General features: G+C 39.2%; 1 protein-coding gene across 4 annotated transcripts in view; it reads left to right on the top strand.

Annotated features, from left to right (window-relative positions):
- SLC38A9 (solute carrier family 38 member 9) overlaps positions 1 to 18,553 on the top strand; it is a 45,503-nt gene extending 26,950 nt beyond the window's left edge. For all 4 annotated transcript variants that reach the window (XM_063181004.1, XM_063181002.1, XM_063181005.1 and 1 more), the window contains 4 exons: positions 4,606 to 4,719; positions 6,580 to 6,728; positions 14,854 to 14,943; positions 16,793 to 18,553. In XM_063181004.1, the coding sequence (XP_063037074.1) occupies positions 4,606 to 4,719; positions 6,580 to 6,728; positions 14,854 to 14,943; positions 16,793 to 16,958 (519 nt within the window). In that variant the 3' untranslated portion in view covers positions 16,959 to 18,553. The remainder of the gene's footprint in view (positions 1 to 4,605; positions 4,720 to 6,579; positions 6,729 to 14,853; positions 14,944 to 16,792) is intronic.
- The last annotated feature ends 231 nt before the right edge of the window (positions 18,554 to 18,784 follow it).

The raw sequence follows: 18,784 nt of genomic DNA, 5'->3' as shown, positions 1-18,784 counted from the left end.
AAAATGCTTTGCAAATGTTAATGAAGTACCTGTGCTCTTGAAGAGCTGTTTTGTGATTATGTCACTAAGCGGCTGGACTAAGTGGGAGATTTCCATATATATAGGGGTCTTGCCCTCTGTCATAAGTCATGGGGGGTTTTTCCAATATATTTACAAGATGCTTTCTTCTCTCAGTATCTGATAGGGTGATACTGACATAACTCCATGGATAAAAACTTCACTGTTTTATTGATGGACCTGTTAGGATGGCACTTCCCTCAGTGTTCTGTCAAAAGGCACAGAACTTGGCAAGCTGGAAAAGCACTGCTTTTGTCTTGAGCAAAACTTACTGAAAGTAGAGGTCATAGAACAACTCTCTGGGGAGCTGGAGGAGAGTAAGACAAACAATAACATTCCTGTTATGGAGTCAGAAATTCAAAACAATAGCAGCTTCCATTCTGGTCACAGGCGTGCATCACAGCCCAAAGCTAAAATACATGGGGGAGGAGTGCTCTGGCCGCTATTCCTGTACAGTGGTGTGGGTGTGAGAAGAGAAGAGCAGTGCACTAGAGTAAGCCACATGTCAGCAGCATAGCCCTGTGAGCAGGTTTTTAGTCTGCAGTTCAGAATTTACCTTTCTGGTCTCATCTCCCACTGCTGCTGCCTCCTTGTATTTATCAGCATAAGTCTTTGTACAGTGTCAGTCAAATGGTTCAAAAACAATTTGCATAGGAAATGTAACCCAGCCACAAAAAGGAGGGTAGGTGTGGGTTTTGGTTGGTTGGTTTTTTCCTGATTAGTGTTTGTGATCAGTTTCCCTGAGCAACACTATGGATGCTACACAAGCCCACCATGATCTACAGGCATAAATAAGCTAGTGCTGTCTCCCGACAGTTGTTTGTGGATATACTTGGGAGAAAGGCTGTGAATGAGGAGATGTTTTTTCTCTAGCTATTAACTGCAGAAGGCATGGAGCTGTAAATGGTACTTATTTTCTGCAGTATTGAAACACTTTATTCCCTGTAAACAGACTGAGCTTCCCTTGATGGTGCCATACCATTGGTTTCTGTTTCCTGCCAAAATTATGCACAGCATCATCCATCCTGGTAAAGTACTTATTTTTGTCACCCAGTTAAATCTTACAACTTGTCCTTGATGCACGAGCAGGTGGAGTCATTTTTATGATCTAGATCAAAGTCCTGTTGAGATATTAGGGAGTCAGCATCTCTCTTGAGAAGGGACTAATCTGAAATGTGATGATCAAAAGGTATTTCAAATGTGGTAATCATTACTAAGCACTGATACTGGCTTCTCCATCCAAGAAGCAACTCCACAAAGTAGCTTTCACTGGTACTGAGGAAGGAAGTGAGCTGATGGCATTCAGCAGGCAAATCAAGGCCTGGAAGTACCATGTGGCAGCACCATGTAAGAAATGCCCATAGAGCCACAGAGCCTCCTCTGTGCCATGTCAAATCCCTTGCTGCAAGTCTGGCCAGCACCTGAATAGGACTGGTCTGTGGATGTGATACAATGTCTTGTGCTTTCAGGGCTGTCTTTGTTAGCTCCACAGTCATCCTTTTGTTAGGAGGCTGATTTCTTCCTTTGTTCTACTGCTGCTGCTGGCCTTGATCAGCCAATTTTCTCTTCTTCCAGCAGCACTTCTAACCACTTCTTTGTTCTGTGGATCTGACCAGGAGAGCTCCGTGTCAGAAGTAACTACAGGGAGTTTGCTCTCCAAGCTCTGTCTGAAAATCTGCCTGTTACTTCAGGTGTATTTGAGAAGGATTTGGCAGGTATCAGGCTATGATCCTTATGAACTGTGACCAGCATGTTGCCTTAGATACTTACTTGGAGACTCCCACTGTGATTCTACAAATACTTCCTGCTTCCAACATTGTTTTTTCTACAAGTTTGATTCTTAAGCTGTGGCTGTAAGAATTGCTATATTCTTATGCTTAGGCAGCATTCACCACAGCAATGTCTGCTTTTGTGTGAATGTAAATGCCTCAAGTATCAAATTTAAAACAAAAAAGTGTAGTTATTGCTCTTACTTAAAATAATGCTTTTATCTCTCCCCATGTGTCCTTTGATTTTTTTTCTGGAATTATGCTGTCTAAACAGTACTGTCAACGTCTTAAGGGAGTGAACCCAGGTCTCTTGAGGAATAATGAACATTAATCAAAAGATGTTCCTGTTATGTAAACTCATGTTGTTGTACAGAGGTAACCATCTTACACACAGAAGCATGTATTTGGAAGGGAGCTGATGGATGTTTGAGAAAAAAATAAATTCAGGTTTTCAAGTTGTCTATTTTTTGTTTAATAGCTATTCAGATCAAAATCTGGGTACTCTTTCTATGGTGACAACACCTGGAGAAAATAGTCTGTTGTGTTACACGCTATGAAAATAAATTATCAAAATTATCTCAGCACTTAGTTTCATTGCAGATTAAAGCATACCACCCTTAAGAACTCTGGAAACATGAACTGGTTAGTACTGGTGCAAGTACCTGTTAGAGGTAATAGCACACCACCTATCTACCATTTTTCATGTCTAAAGGAAGCAGTAAGAATTTTATTTCACATTTCTTGCCCTCACAACTGCATGCACCCATCACAGCAAAAATAGTTTTACAGTTGGTTCTAGAACTTATGTGTAGGCAGAGTACAAATAACAACTGTGAGTTACTATACCATTTTTATGCGCCAGGACTGCACCTAAAATACCGGACTTAAAGCAGATTTTGGCAGATGATGTGAATTAAGATGTGCAGAACACACTGGATGTGTTTTGAAAAATTGTCCAAGTCCTGTCCTCAAGAGATGAGAGTCTGCATCTCTTTGCAAAACTGCGTTACTGTGTCTCTTGAGTCCTACAATTAATGGAAGTTACTGATAAATACCTGCAAGAAATATGGATGCTCATATTTAATATTCTTAAAATTAGTTCTTATAGTGGGTGGGCACTAGTGCTTTTGAAGGTGTAGATGATATATAAAAATCTGTACAGCTTCTCATGTCACAAGAAGAAATTCTGCACATAATTTAAAGAAAAGGCTACTGCTCGACTTCTGATGAAAGTTGATAGTCCTTACTCAATGGCCAGTATGAGGAGAGTGAAGTCTAGGCAATCATCTTCCATGTGCATTTAAGTGGTCAGCAGAAGGAAGAGTTTGCAGCTAGAAGTGTGCAGCTGCTGGGAGCTTGAAAGGCTGGAACATGACCCTGGAACATGTTCAAATCACGCTGATTCCTTTTTCCCATCAGCCTCTAAAAGGCAAATAATATTCCTCATCAGACAGCAATCTTCTACCCCCAAAACATGCAAAATGAATAGGAGATTCCACGTCTTTCACAAAAAACTGGCTTCTATTTGAATTTCTCTCACAACTCATAATCTAGTATTTTATCATTTCCTCAGGGATTGCCTTGCCCTTGGCAGAGCCTGGAATGGTGTAGGATATGTGTTTCTGTCAATAAGATAGTGTGAAGAAGCACTATGGGAAACATTCCCATGCACAGATGTGAGGAAGCTTTGCTCATGTTCAGTGAGCTGGCTGAAGGTGATAATTATCACCCTGGTCTGGAAACCAGTGTAATCCTAATAATTTGGTGCTATGCCTGGGCTAGTAAGACTTGCTTCTCAGCCTTGGGAAAATAGGGTCATGTATTGAAACATTACTAGTAATCCTTTAAGAAGCTGATGATTAGCAGCAGCTGAACAAATGGCTTTCTGTAAGGTGGTGAGTGTTTTGTACTGTAACAAAGCTTACACAGGATTTAGTTAGCTAATAACTAGAAACAAATGGTCTCCCTCTTTATTTCCAAAGGAAGTAATTTATGTAGAAGAATAACTCAACAAGTACATTGCTGTGAGATCAGTCTGATGTATATGTGAATTCTCTAGTTTCATAAAGTACTTAATTAGTTTTGCCAGTCATTTTCCTGTAATAAACGTGTGGTTATTTTTGTGCAGTGGAAAACACTTGTATATATTATATACCTTAAAAAGATAGCCAGAATTTTCAGAACTGAACTTTGAAGTTTAGGTTTAAATCCATACTTAAGTGTATGTAGTGTAGTTAAGTGTGGATTTAGGACCCTAGCTTCAACACTCTCTCCTTAAAACCTCTGATTAAATTCCTTTGTATTACAGTTGGGTAGACTGATGTCTTTGACCGCAAGATTTTATTCAGGATAAGAAATTTAACATATGGCTTTCTAGGCTTTCTGTGTGTCAGTGTCCCAAGGGTCTTATTAGGAATAGTTGAATGTAAGAAAGTAGAAGGGATTTCTTGTTTGTTTTAATAACTAGTCTAAACTTATGCATCAGGAATAACACACTACATCTGTCGGCGTATCTCATTCATGGCGCCTTTTTTGTATGTTGAGAGATCAACAATACATGTCTAGGTCCACTTTGGGTATTGAAGCTTTCTGATCTGATTAGAACCAGGTCTGAAGTCTCCATCCAAGTAGTAGGAAGTAAAAATAAAAATGTACAAGTGATAGTAGTAAACAGAAGAAAGTAATGCATATAAAAGTAACAGTAATACATGAAATAGAAATCTTATTATTAGGTTTTGTATGTAAGTGCTGGCCAAAATAAAATCTTGTTTTTCCTCAGGTGAGAGACCTCTCTATTGCATACTTCCTGGTTGGACTGACATACCTGTATGTTGGAGTGATAATTTTTGCATCTTTTCCTTCTCCACCATTATCCAAAGAATGTATTGAACAGGTGAGATATTTTACTGTATTATATATTTCAAGGAATCACAAGATGGTTTTTTTGGGGACCGAAGTGGGTAATGTGGTCCAACCTCCCTACTCAAGCAGGGCTATCCCAGAGGATATGGCACAGGATTGCATCCAGATGGTTCTGGAATATCTTCAGTGAGGGAGACTCCAGAACCTCTGTGGGCAGTCTGTTCTAATGCACAGTCACTCACACTGTGAAGAAGTTCTTCCTCATCTTCCTTTGGAACTTCCTGTGCATCAGTTTCTGCCCATTGCCTCTTGTCCTATTGCTTGGCACCACCAAGAAGAGCCAGATCCGTCCTCTTGGCACCCTCCTTTCAGATGCCTGTGTACATTGATGAGGTGCAACGGGAATAGGCCCAGCTCCCTCATCCTTTCCTTGTAAGAGAGATGCTCCAGTCCCTTGATCATCTTTGTAGCCCTGAGCTGGAGGGTCCACTCCAGGAGCTCCGTGTCTGTTGCACTGAGAAGCCCAGAACTGGACACAGCACTCAAGATGTGCCTCACCAGGGCTGAGTAGAGGGGCAGGATCACCCACCTCGACCTGCTGGCAGTGCTCTTCCTAATACATGCCAAGATACCCTACTTGTCCATTAACCTTTTTATAAATGCGCATTAAAAAAAACCCCAGCTACTGCTTCTTGCTTCATGATTCACCCTGGCAGGAGCATCTGTGCTTGACTGTGGTCAGTTGGTGGGACACCTTGTGGGCACTACCATGAACAGATGAGTAATGCTTGTGTTATCTCATTTATATTCACAAATGGTTCCCAATATTTGAGTGAAAAACAAACATATAATAAATACTCTGTGAAAGTGATGAAGGACCAAAATGAAAAAGTGAGCAATTGAGCTTTTCATTTCTTTAGCTTCTTTAATCCTGAGAAGTGTGTGCAGTGACTCTTTGGGATTCCAGAAGAAATAGAATGTGAAAGCAAGTTTGTTTAGACAGGAGTCCTCACTGCAATTACATTTGAAGTCTGACCTCTGGAGTCTGACACTGGTGAGCCTTGCCAGCAGAGTTCTTTTGATAATAGCACCACATGAAATACTCTACGAAGGCCAAAAACTCTTTATCTGCTTCTAGGCAAAGATGATTTCCACGCCCTAAATTGCTTCAGAGATAGCAGTTATCAGTGGGGGATCCATGTTATGCCAGGTGTTCTATAGCTCTGGCATAATATTTAGTAATAAGGTGGCATTTAAAGGCTTCCTCTGACTGTGGATTAGTTAGAACTGGTATCACTGTTAAACAAATTATTTTGTACTGAAATAATTTCACAGGATGAAATCCACATTTAAATAACATGTAATGAGTGATTTCCTTCCCATTTATTTTCTTAGCTCTCTCAGGTACTTATGAAGCTGTTTGTATATTTCTATGATGTTTAAGTCTTATAATACTTTTTCAAATGTTCCCACTAGTAGTGTATGATCCCTTACTCATTTGTATGTAATGCAGTTCTACTCACTAAGTAACTGTTTTTAATAAGTAGTTATGGTATGATAGATAAAAGGAGCATATGAATCCATCTGCCTAAAAGGTCAGGTGGCCTTTCCACAGCCTGGATTGTTTGAGGATGTTCAAAAGATCAGAAAGCAATTCATTATGTAATAATAGCATTAACACTGACATCAGCTTAGTAACATTCAAAAATTGGTTGTTATTATGTGGCAAGGCAGTTGTAAAAGAGGGAGAGGGTTTTTCATGTTATGGAGTTCATTTAGCAATTGTAGTTGTTTGGGTTTTGTCCCATTCTTTCTGGCACATAGATATTAAAACCCAGCAGATATATGTAAACAAGCCACCATTGATATGTAACTTTACTTATATGTTTAGAATTTTCTAGATAACTTTCCCAGTGATGACATCATGTCGTTTGTTGCAAGAATATTCCTGCTGTTCCAAATGATGACTGTATACCCACTGTTGGGCTATCTGGCACGAGTCCAGCTGTTAAGACAGTTGTTTGGAAGTGCTTACCCAAGGTAAGGAGTCTGTTTCTTGACAATAGTCTGGCACACTCTGCTTAACTGGCTTTCTGTTGTCAGAAATTTGGCTAGATTTTGGGGATTTTCTTTGTACATTAGGTTCATTTCATAAGCTGGTTTCACAGAGTTTGTAGAGTCAGGGTGAATGGGCACACCTGCAGATCAGGACTGTTACAGTTTGCCAGAGCAGAATGGGGGAGGGGGGTTCTTTTAGTTTAGCTCTTCCTTTTATCAATAAATAATAATTTTGTCAACACACTCCCTTTGGGTTATGCAATTATATGACAAAAGGGAAAAAAATGTTTAGTCTAGGAGCATTTAATCTAGCAATCCTTAAGCTGTGAAAAATATATACTCCAAATACTAACCTTTCAGCATGCCATCTTTGTTTTGATCGTGCCTGATTAGTAATCATCCATCTGTTTTTAAACAGAGCTAATAGCTGAGTGTGTTGTTACTTGTGCTATCTGGGCTGCTGCTATGCTTATAAAAATAACTTTTCACATGCTAATTTCAGAGATGAGCCACACCCTTGCATTTGTACAGTGTCTGTACTCCAGGGAAGAGCTGATGCAGATTTCAGTTTTAGTTTGGTTTCTTAAATAAAACCTAGGACATTTATATTTGGAGTACTGGAGTACTGAATTTGTCACAGCTGAGAAGTTGCCATTAATCTCCAAGTTTCTTATTTTGTATTGTGAATTACTGTTGATGGATGAAAGGAAAAAAAAAATCTCAGAAAGGAATGTGTATTTCCTCTGTGGCATCAACAGTTTAGGTCTGCAGAGATGTTGTTCCAAGTTTCAGGTTTCTTCTGAGTCCTGAAATAGGTTCTAGAAACTGAATGCCTAAAATTAGGCAGTGAAATAAATGCCTGCTTTTTTTGACTCAGAATTGTATGCAGTTCAACATTGGGATTTTTAGGAACTGCTGCAAGTTACTGTTGGAAACAAGGCCATTTATTTAAGTGCTAAAGATGGATTTCACAGCCACTGGGAAATAATCTTGTCCTCTATATTATGTGGATATGCCTTTTCCTATCTCCTCCCTCTAGTTACTCTCTGACCAGAATGGTTTTCATTTCCCTCACGGGCTCTCCTAGAACCTACAGCTTTGTGCCAGTCTCTTCTCAGGTTAATTCCAGCTTGCTGTTTTAAGCCTTCGTGGTATGACGGATTTGATGATGCAGATGATTTTTGTCTCCAGGATGTCCTGTGGGTAGCTTCACTCATTTTTGAATTTACTTTGTTTTAAGACTCCTCGTAGTAAAGTATTTAAAGCTTCTGAGAAGTTAAAAATGGTTTCTAGGAAGCCATATAAGTCTCTCCAACCTATAAGGTACCATAATCTGGCTGATGGGCTCTCTCGCTCTCTGACATCCCAGGTGTCTCAAACACAGCACAGAAATCACTGAATTAACCTTCAGGCTCTGGCTTCTGTGCATTTACAAGGTCAGCCCTTGTATTTTTCTATGCAGTGAAGACTTGCTGGAGGCTGGTAGCAAGCGCAGAACATGTCTGTGGGAGGATAGTAAAGATTTACTGCCTGGTTGTTGAATGTGTCTTCATGACTGGTTCTCACCAGTCACCTAAGATGACAAATCTCCTTTAGTAGCACTTTATGACCTCTCTAGGAAAAACTTCCGTATTTTCGGTTTTCCCCAGAGCTGATTTTGTAGGGATATGTTTTACAAATATGAAGCTTTTGCTTTTATTGACATAGACTGATATCTTACTGGAGAGCCTATTGATTCACTCTGAACAACCTACTTGGAAATATTAATTTCTGTAGCTTTTTGTGTAGGAAAATGAGCACCCTACTAATACTTGAATATAGTTGGAATCTTTTCTCAAAATCCTCATTAATCAGGGCTAACAGCTCTTGGGCAATAAGAAGATTGATCTGTACAAATTCGTGCTTTACCTCTTAGATTTTTCTGTATAATGTGAATATATGGAGGAGAATACTCTGGGTCATATGCCTGGAGAAAATTTTTGTGTGAGTAGTGAGCCCAAAGGATGAAAAAGGAGGCAAAGAGCAGGATCTCTGTTGACAAGCTAGCCTCATTTAACTCTGTGATTCTATGTGCTAAATCACATATCTTTTCATGCATGCATCTTTCTTATATTAAGTTTTCTTTGCAAGTGAGAGAAATGTTGTAAATTTGCCTTCTGACTATAATTTTCCTGCCAAAAAAGTCAGACAACAAAGTCAGAAACCCGTAACAGAAACACCTTCTCCTTCGGTCAAAGTCTCCATTAGAAATTTTCCTATCTTCAGTTTTAAGCTGTTGGTTGCTTTACGTGGAAGCTCACTGATTTTAAAAGCCAGGCTTCTTCACATCAGCAGTTATTTTCAGGTGTAGGTTCCTGCTGCTGCTGTGGGTGGAGTTAACAGATACCCATTAAGTTAATAAATGAAGTCCATAGAAATCTGTACGGATGCAACTTAAAGCAAATAGCTTGATCTCACACATGTTTACAGGGCTGCCAGATAGTTTTTATTTCCTGGGTGTGATTGTATTGCTCAGATCAATTTCATTCTCTGGGTTTTACCCCTTTTTCTTTATCTGAAACTGATTATAATAAAGCACCAAGATACTAGTTTCCTGGTTTGGAATTTATAGTCTAGATTTTTTTATCTAATGAAAGGCAAATTCTACCAAAAGTAGCATCATGGTTAATATCCTATTTTTTTCTGGAAAATCATGGATTATAACTGGATGATTATGAGAAACTGCATACTCATCTTCAAAGGAGCTTTTATTGTCGGAAGATTTGATTTTCATCTCTTTTGTGTCATGCTTTTTATTCTGTAGTGCTGTTTTTCTGTTAACAACTCTTTGCTGTTTACCTGTAGTGTATCCTACTAACCCATAGTCTTGAGTGATGAAGCACCTCAGCCTCTCCAAACATAAGTGCTTAAACAGACAACATGTAACTTTTTTCTTCCAGGTTTCCCAATAAGCTGAACAGTGGGAGATGGTTTATCTGAAAGGAAATGGGAGTCTTGTCTTCCAACAGTCAGGAGGAGAGCAAAAGCATTCTTGATTCTAAGAAAGAGGATTCTCCTTGCTCTTATGTACCTGTATCAGCGACTTCTGTCTCTGCCTATCTTAAACTGAAAGGCACGTGTAGATGTGCTAGACACAGCAATCTTCTTACAGGCATCATCACAGAGGATCATAGAGTGGTTTGGATTGCAAAGGACCTTGAAGTTCATTTGTTCCAGCCCCACTGCTATCAGCAGGGACAGCTTTGACTAGACCACGTTGCTCAGACCCCCATCCAAACTGGCCTTGAACACTTCCAGAGGTGGGCCATCCATAGCTTTCCTGGGAAACCTCACCCTTGCAGTAGAGTTTCTTCCATGTATTTAACCTAAATCTCCCTCTTTCAGAGTGTACCCATTCCTCCTTGCCCCGTCACTCCAGTTCCTGTCAGAGAATCCCTCTCCAGCGTCCCTGTAGGCCCTTTCAGGTACTGGAAGGTGTCTCTGAGGTCCCCACACAATCCTCTCTTCCCCAGGCTGCACAGCCCCAGCTTGCTCAGCCCATCCTCATAGCAGGGGTGCTCCAGCCCTCACCGACCTCCTGGCCCTCCTCTGGACTTGTTCTAACAACTCCTTGTCATCATGCTGGGAACCCCAGAGCTGGATGCAGTGCTGCAGGTGGGGTCTCAGCAGAGCAGAGCAGAGCAGAGGGGTAGAACTCCTCTCTCATCTGCTGGCCAAAGCTGCTTTGGATGCAGCCCAGGATTTCCTTGGCTTTCTGGGCTGGGAGCACTCCCTGCTGGCTCATGGTGAGTTTTCATCAGCCACCACCGCCAAGTCCTTCCTCGTGGGGCTGCTCTCAATCACTTCTCTGCCCAGCCTGTGGGTGTGCCTGGGATTGCCCCAATGCAGGTGCAGGACCTTGCCCTTGGCCTTGCTGAGCTCCCTGAGGTTTGCAGGGTCCCACCTCTCAAGCCTGTCCAGGACGCTTTGGATGGCATCCCTTCCCTCCAGAATGTCCACTGCACCATACACAACTTGATGCTGAGGGTGCACTCAATCCATAAATCCTTCAGCCTTTCTCTACTTCCTACAAAAGATTTAGAAATGAGAGAAGACATCCTAATTCCTTCTTTTATTTTGCAAAATGTATGCTTGTAAATGGATTACAACAGGGAAAGTGATGTACTGGGACAAAACCCAAGGAACTGTTCATTCTCTTTGCTCTCCCTGGTGATGTTAAGGAAGGCTAAAATTCTGTGTATTGGGTAATTGCTTTCTTTTCTATAATGAGACATGTTTGTAATGGCGTCATTTAACAGCTGATTTAGGGCCAGATGCATGTACTTTATCTGCTGTTTCTTGCTTGACTCTGGATCTTCCTATATGTACAGAAAGCCAATTTATTTTTATTGTTACTGGCTCTTTCCTACAGTAATATTTGTGACAGAGATTCTCTTGATTAATTATATGGTGTGCATAAAGTGCTTTAAACATTCATCTGATGATTTTTTAAAACTTTTAAAAAGGTTAAATAAGCTGATAGACAAAAATCACTTAGCTTTCCTCAATGATTGTCATCCCTTTACTCCATGGTAGCCCAGCAGACCTGCCAGTTCTCCCACAGACATATGTCTTCTGATGCAGTGAAATACATTTCTTCTGTTTGCATGCATGTTTGCTTTCTGCTCTTCATCTGACTTCTGCCTAGCTTCTCTTAAAGGTTGTGATTCATTGTCTTTTGACCAATGTCACTTGAGTGAGATTTCCAGGAAGAAAATGCATTTTTAGATACAGAAGCCTCTCAAATATTCTTACTTGGGTGATCCTGATTTTCTTCTTTCCTTGCTTTCCAATTTCCTTTATCGTGTGTGTTCATCCTGTGACTCCATGCTGAGTCTCGAACTTCTGAGAGAACTTAAAACTTGAAGAGATTTAAAATCAGTTTCTGTCTTTAAATTTCCCCTGTGCTAGGGTTTGGTTTCACTGTTTTTGACATGATTCTTACTTTGAGGATGCCAAAGTTAATTAGATATATATGGTCACTGCTGTTCAGTGACTTCAGTGGGAGAGAACTTGATGGAGCAAGCCCTTTAATAATCTTCTGGCATACAAGGTTGTTTCTCCCCTCTGTCAATCTGAAAGGTTAACATTGCCAGCAGAGAAAAAAGCAAGACTTAGGAGATAGCTTGCGTTTTCTTCTAATCTTTTTCCCTTCTCCTTTCCATTACCATTTTTGTGGGATTGCAGGATTTTTGCAGGTGAGCAGTGATTCCCTTTGTAGAAAAGAGCTAGAATCTTCAACTGCCCAGCTGAGAGTATGGAGACTGAGGACAGAAGACTTGCCATGGGTGTGCTTCCTTTGTGAATTACAGCCTCTTTCAGGCAACCCAACCTGTGCCTCAGAGCAGTAGCCCTAACCAGGCTGCCCAGGCAGACAGTCCAGCCCTGGCATGGGCCACCCGACTCTGCTGCCATTGACCATGATGACGAAAGTTACACCATTTAGAAAACACCTGTATGTGACCAGGGTGATTAAGCACAATCAGGCCAAATCTTTTCTAATCTCTAATGTCCTCTAAATACTTTTCATCATATAATTTTAATAAACAATGGTGTGGTTATTTCCCATGCCTCCAAATGCTGTTTCCTGGCTGTCCTTTTGCAGTGTGTTGTGAGCATTAACTTTACTGTAAGCCAGTGTCAGGCTAAACCTGAACAATTCAGAACTTATTGAAATGTCACAGGCTAGAAGACTTGTCCTGTCTGGAACACACCTGCATGGAGCTCTAGAGTCCTAAGAAATGTACTGCCTCAAATAATGTAGCTACTTATAGCCCTAGGTACCAGATTTTACTTAATTCAGAAGAGTAGGGGTTTTTTTGGTAAATGGTAATGCCTTTCTCTCCAAAAAGATCACGACTTTTTCCCCATCCTGGAGATGAGCTGAGCTGAGCTGTGACTATCTGCCTAGGTAAAAGAAAGGATTTGCTGGTTAAATACCAGTTGTCCACTGTCATGGTTACAACTCGGGCTGTTTAAAAAGATAAAGAAAGGAGCAAGGATGTTCCAGGGCAGAAGTGCAATGTAATCTTTCACATTGAAACAGATAGGTGCAAAGCCTTTTCAGACCTTCTGATTTTGGTATTGTTTTTGAGGAATCTGATTAATCTTGACAGAGAAAACTGCAAAGCACTACTCCACAAGTACTGAATTGCTTTGGAGACTTCAGCATTTGAGGACCATTGTTTTCAAATGAGCCAGAAGACATTGTCCCCCCCTCAACCTAATAATCCTTTCCCAGATCAAGAAATTGAAAAATGTTTCATTTCACACCAAAGATACAGACACTCCTATTTGCTTTCAAAATTTAAAAGACTCTAGAAGTAATTTTTTAAAACAACAGCTTTGAACAACAAAATCACGTCTTCAAAGCATGCCAGAATAAAATACTTCAGAGATTTTCCAGGTTTTTTGCTAAAATACTCTGAACTGGCACAAATTTGCAGAACATTTTTGAATTAGTCAGCCTACCCTGGTTTTAGTCCCTCTTGCTGAAAAAACAATCTTAGCAAAAAGAGAATGGAAGAAGTACTGTCATTTTATGTGTCCATAAACTTTCTGCTTCAGTTGTGTGATAGTAAGGTCTGTGATCTGCCACGTGTAGGGAGAGAGGAGGTAGTTTTTAATGGCAGACACTTTTTTGTGGACAGGTCAGTTAACTGGCTTTCCTTAGCAGTATTAGAGATGGTGTACACATTTGGTCCCTAAGAAGTCTGATTCTTGGGATTTTATTTTTTGTTCATGAGGTCTTACCAGATTTATACCCAGAAAAAACTTAAACGGCTGCTGTAGTCTCACTGCAGTTGTTCATCTCTAATGTACACTTCTTGCACCACTGTTAAAATGTCATGTACAAAATTGAAGAATTTTTTTGTCTTTTTAAAATAAATGTTAAAAGATGGAAGGTTAAAAAAAGTCCATAGCTTAAATTATTCCTTTGTGTTTTAATTATCTTCATTTCCCTGAACTTTAATGAGACTGTTCTATGTCTTTAATCTTTCTTCCTAAATTGGAAACTGGCAGGCAGCCTTTCAGCCATAGCCATGGAAGCTGTCACTTTTTAAAAGTTTGTTAGTTAGATCCTCCATAATACACATACTTTCTACAGTGAAGAAAAAATTAGCCTTGACTTACAGGTTTTGTATATTTTAGGAAATCATATCCTCCAGAAGAATAAACAAAACCTGTAAGTGTATGCATATTTCCTCTGTGAAAATTCTTTTTTCCCTTCATAGAAACAGCTGTGTGACCAAAATATCACAGGTTTTTATTCTATTTCCTGACTTTACCTTATGCTAAAATATGCCAACATTTCATATTCCCGAAAGGAAAAGTGATACTTTCCTGAGTCTTAGCTCTGTGCTGCACAGTGCTCGGCACTGAATTTGTCTGATGCATTAAAACCTGTTTTTGCAGAATAAAAAAATCTCCGTTTTTTTCTCATCCTTAATACAAAAGGAAAGCAACGGGAAATTATTTGTAAAAACAAATTCAGCAAAAAAATTCAGCATAAATTGGGTAGGAGCAAGGAAGTTCATTACAGTTCATATACTATAAGACATCTAGCATTTTAAATATTTGTCCTCTATCAAAATGCAGTAGAGTTCAAATTTTAATAGTGTTTGTAATGTTTTCCACTTGATTCATCTTTGCCTTTCTTCTGGTTTCCATTAGCTGACTTTGAGCAATTCAGATCGTTCTGCGAACAAGCTAATTCTTTCTTGTGGGAATTAAGTTATACAGTATTGTTTCTTTGGTATTTGAATGTCCATCTGAAATACTTGAGTGCTGAGTACCATGTATGATGTTTTTCATAAGAATTGCCAAATTGCACATTCTTAGTCCTTAAGAATATCTTGAGTCAAAATACTAGATATTTAGAAATTGGCATTCTGACTATTCAGTAGATGACATGTTTGCTGTGAAATTAATTAGCTTTAATAGAGTGAGTCATGCAAATGAAAATACCATTCGTGTACCAGTTAAATATTAGAGTAAATGAAGGACAGTGGTGGTATTTTGTAATAAATATAACAGATGTTAACACTCTTTCCTCACTTTCCTGTAGCCTTTTCCATGTGCTTATCCTGAACCTAGCCATTGTAGGAGCTGGAGTAGCAATGGCAAGATTTTATCCAAATATAGGAGGTATCATAAGGTGAGTGTTGTTTGTTTGCAGTGAGCTTCCCTGTGGTGTTACTATGTTTGTGTCTTGATGTTGAAAAAGAGCACTAATAATTGTACCTTTATATTTTGTGAAGCTTATGCCTTCTTAAGTTGTAAATAACTTGGTGTGTAAACAATCAGCTGGCAAAGTTCTGACATCTGTTATTCTGCCTCTGTGTCTGAGGTGGTTGAGTTTTATTGGAGGTGTACTTTAGGACCTTGTAACTGTACTCATAAAAGAGTATGGTGCCAGAAGAAGAGTTGCTTTGTTACTGTGTTCTTCTCTTAAGTTTCTGTTTTGTATTAAGACCATTGGAACCTGGGTTGAAGGTCCATAATAAAAATCCAAGAAAGCAAGTGGCATCAACGTGTCTCTAACTGATATCTTAAATTTACTATGTTGATGAAAAGGTAGGATTTCTATAATTAGAAAATATTAGAGGAAATAATAAGGAAGTCATACTTTGCTATGTTTGACGTCAACATATTTATATGCATTGTCATTTATTCTTGGTTTGCATCTTTCCTAAAGCAACCAGGAGAAGGAGGTGTTTAAAAATACCGAAATCTGCAATTATAAAACCAGAATGACAGGTTTGGGTCTGACCAAAGTAGCAAAATAACTTTCTTTTGCTCAGTGGCTGATCTTTGAGGGTTTTTCCCATTTCCTCTTTTTCTTCTGTCTCTTCTTGTAGTAAATATTTTTGTATTCCAGTAATAGAGATGGTCAAGTAAATTGTCATCATAGACTCTTAGAATGCTAGAATGGACCTTAAGGTTGAAAGAGACCTTGAAGCTCATCTGGTTCCAACCTCCTGCCATGGGCAAGGAACACCTGCTGCTAGACCAGGTTGCTCAGAGTCCCGTCGTACCCAGCCTTGAACATTTCCAGGGACAGGACATCCACAGCTTTCCTAGGCAACCTATTCCAATGTCTCAGCACCCTGTCAGGAGAGAATTTCTTCCCGATGCCTAATTTGGTTAAACATTGTGCAATACATACCTCTGTTTGCAAACTGGTGCTTACCTGATTTGTCTATAATGTGCATAGTAATGAAACATGTCGAACAGTGGATTTCCAGCAGATAAATTGTCCTTTTACAGTCTAACATGCATGCTTGCTAGTTAGACTGATCATTCCTTGGAAAGGAATGTTCAAATATATGAAACAAAATATGTTGTTACTTAATAACATTTGGCTGCTTAGTAGGTGAAAATAATGAGAACATTTTTGTAAGCAAGGGATGGGTTAGAAAAAGAGTAGTTAAATGTTTCCCTTACTGTGGTTGATCATGTAACCAGAAGAGCATGTTGTTCCTTTTAGATCTGAAGAATGATTTGCTAGAAGCTCATTAAATAAATTAAAATAAGAATTGCAGATTCAGGAACATTTCTATATTTAAATGCTTTAATACGTGTTCTCAGATGGCTGGGCTGCAAGGAGGTTTGCAGTTCTGACAGTAAAGGATATGTAACAGAGGATGCACTGTCAGACTCTTTCTGTTGCATGTTGACAAATTTCCCCAAAGAAAGTAGAAACATCAAGTCTTAAGTAAGGGATTTAGTCCCCAACAGCATCACAGAGTGTGACTGAAAGGACAGAGCCATGTCAGAGTGCAGGTACAAGCAAGCAGGGGGCTGGACAACACAGAGGGTGGTAATTAAGTGCTAGTGAAGGAGGTCAGTAAGGAACAGAAATTGCTGTTTCTGTTAGCAATTGCAGATAGTCAGTATTCATCCAGAGTGTTCATTGGTTTGGCGGGGGGAAATGACAACAAGAAATAAGAATAAAGGCAAAGCATTCATTCTTTTTTTTCTTTTTTCATCCCCTCTTTCCTCAGATACTCTGGAGCAACATGTGGTCTGGCCTTTGTGTTCGTATATCCGTCACTCATTTACATGATCTCCCTGCACCGTGCTGGGCAGCTGACGTGGCCCGCACGGATTATTCACATCTCCATAATCCTCCTTGGACTGGCTAATCTGATTGCACAATTCCTATTGTGAAAACTCCCCTTTCTCCCGTGGTTGTCACAATTGGTACTGTGATATTTGGCAACAGCCTTGAGCAACGCTGTGAGGGATGAGGACCGTCCTCAATGTGGGGATCTTGGGAAAAGCTTCACCTTTGAAACAAATTCAAAACACATCATTCAAGTGCTTTACAGGAAACATGTCTTGCTTCACTGAAATCACATGAAATCTTATGAGAAGTGAAATGGTTCACATTTGAGTGATACAGTTCTCCTGGTTTTGTTGAAGGTGAATCAAAAATTAACGACATTCAAATATTTTAATATTTTACAGCACATTTCTCCAAACACAAAGCTTCCAGCCTCAAGCTGTGGAAATCTTTCCTCCAAATGAACTGTCCTTACCTTGATTAGCAGACATGCTTTCTCAGTATTGTTCACTGACTCTTTGAAATGCTCTTTTGTTGCAGTTATTTTCCTGATTTTTTTGGAAAATGCAGAATTTATTGTCTTTCTTCTTTTTTTTTAGGTTAATTTATAGTCACTTGGGTCAAAATGCACTCTTAATTTTGAATACGCTATTAAATTGTTTTGGCAATATTTTTCCTCTAGGAAATTCCAACAATGAGAAACAATAAACTCATGTTTCAGTGTTTTATTCAGAACCAATATGTACACAACTTACTTGTGATCTTACAATACAAAAAAGCTAGGAGGATAAAAAAAAATTAGAATAAGACAATTAAAATGAGTAATTCCAGGCTTGACCTCAGTTCAACTCTGTTACTGGGCTATTATGTACTGTGCAGTTGTCTTGTCAGGAGTTGCATGTGGTTTTTATGGATGTATGGTGTACACAGCATTTGTTCATCACAGGCCTGCCCTTGCAGGGTCTTCCTCTGGTGGTCTCCCACTACTACTACACATTTTGGACGTGAGCAGAGAGACAAAGCCAGCAGTCTTCAGAATCATGGATGAAGGGAAAGAATTTAAGTTTTAAATCATTTTTAACAGAAGCTGGGAGAATCTGGGAAGATTTTGTTATGGAGTTGTTTTTGGGTTTTTTTTAATTCTTGTTTACAAATTAAGAGGGTGTACATGCATAAGTACATAGACACCTTCCTTCATCTACCTGCTGTAACTCTGTGTTTTAATCCAAAACACACAGTAATTAAGTTGCCAGACACTAGTGGAATGTAATTTTTGTGGTTGGAGAGAGAGTAGAAACTGCTCTTTGTGCAGATTTTCAGTGCATTAAAATAATCAACAAATGTAGAATAATTGAAAGAGAACTCTGAGCAATACTGAATTCCAAAGTAAGTAAAAGAAGAAAAAAGTTGGAGTGGTGCAATATTTGTGAAGTAGGAGTTGGGAAAGATAATTAAATTGCAGTGTAAGAGTTCATATTTTCATCAGAAAGACAGTGAAAAACATAACCTAGGTTATTACCATACTTCTCTGGAAAATTATATGAATTTTTTTAGTGATAATGTAAATCTATTTGTTTTATTTGGGCTCCTCAGACTGTGTAAAGGACACTCACTTTCCTAAATATCCTTTGATTTGTATGAAATACGAGATTATATGGGTTTGGAATACTATTGCAGAATACAGTGATTTTTTCCGGTTGTTCTTTTGTTGTGAATTTTTCTGTGCCTTTAAATCAGAATTGGAGAATACATCCATCATCTGTTCTGTTTTAGAGAGAACTATCTGCCCCATCCTGGTAATTTTCATTTTGTCCTGTGTAGACTCTTACAAGAGAAGTACTTCAAAATCAAAAGGAAAGAACAAAAGATACAGATTTCCTATTATTGTTGGCTTATTCACATTAGGCTCTTGTGCTTATTTATTATAGGT

This window comes from Melospiza melodia, chromosome Z (assembly GCF_035770615.1).
Source record: "Melospiza melodia melodia isolate bMelMel2 chromosome Z, bMelMel2.pri, whole genome shotgun sequence".
NCBI classification, from domain to species: Eukaryota; Metazoa; Chordata; class Aves; order Passeriformes; family Passerellidae; genus Melospiza; species Melospiza melodia.
The sequence above is the reverse complement of the archived record's forward strand: the minus strand, read 5'-3'. Positions and strand labels throughout refer to the sequence as shown.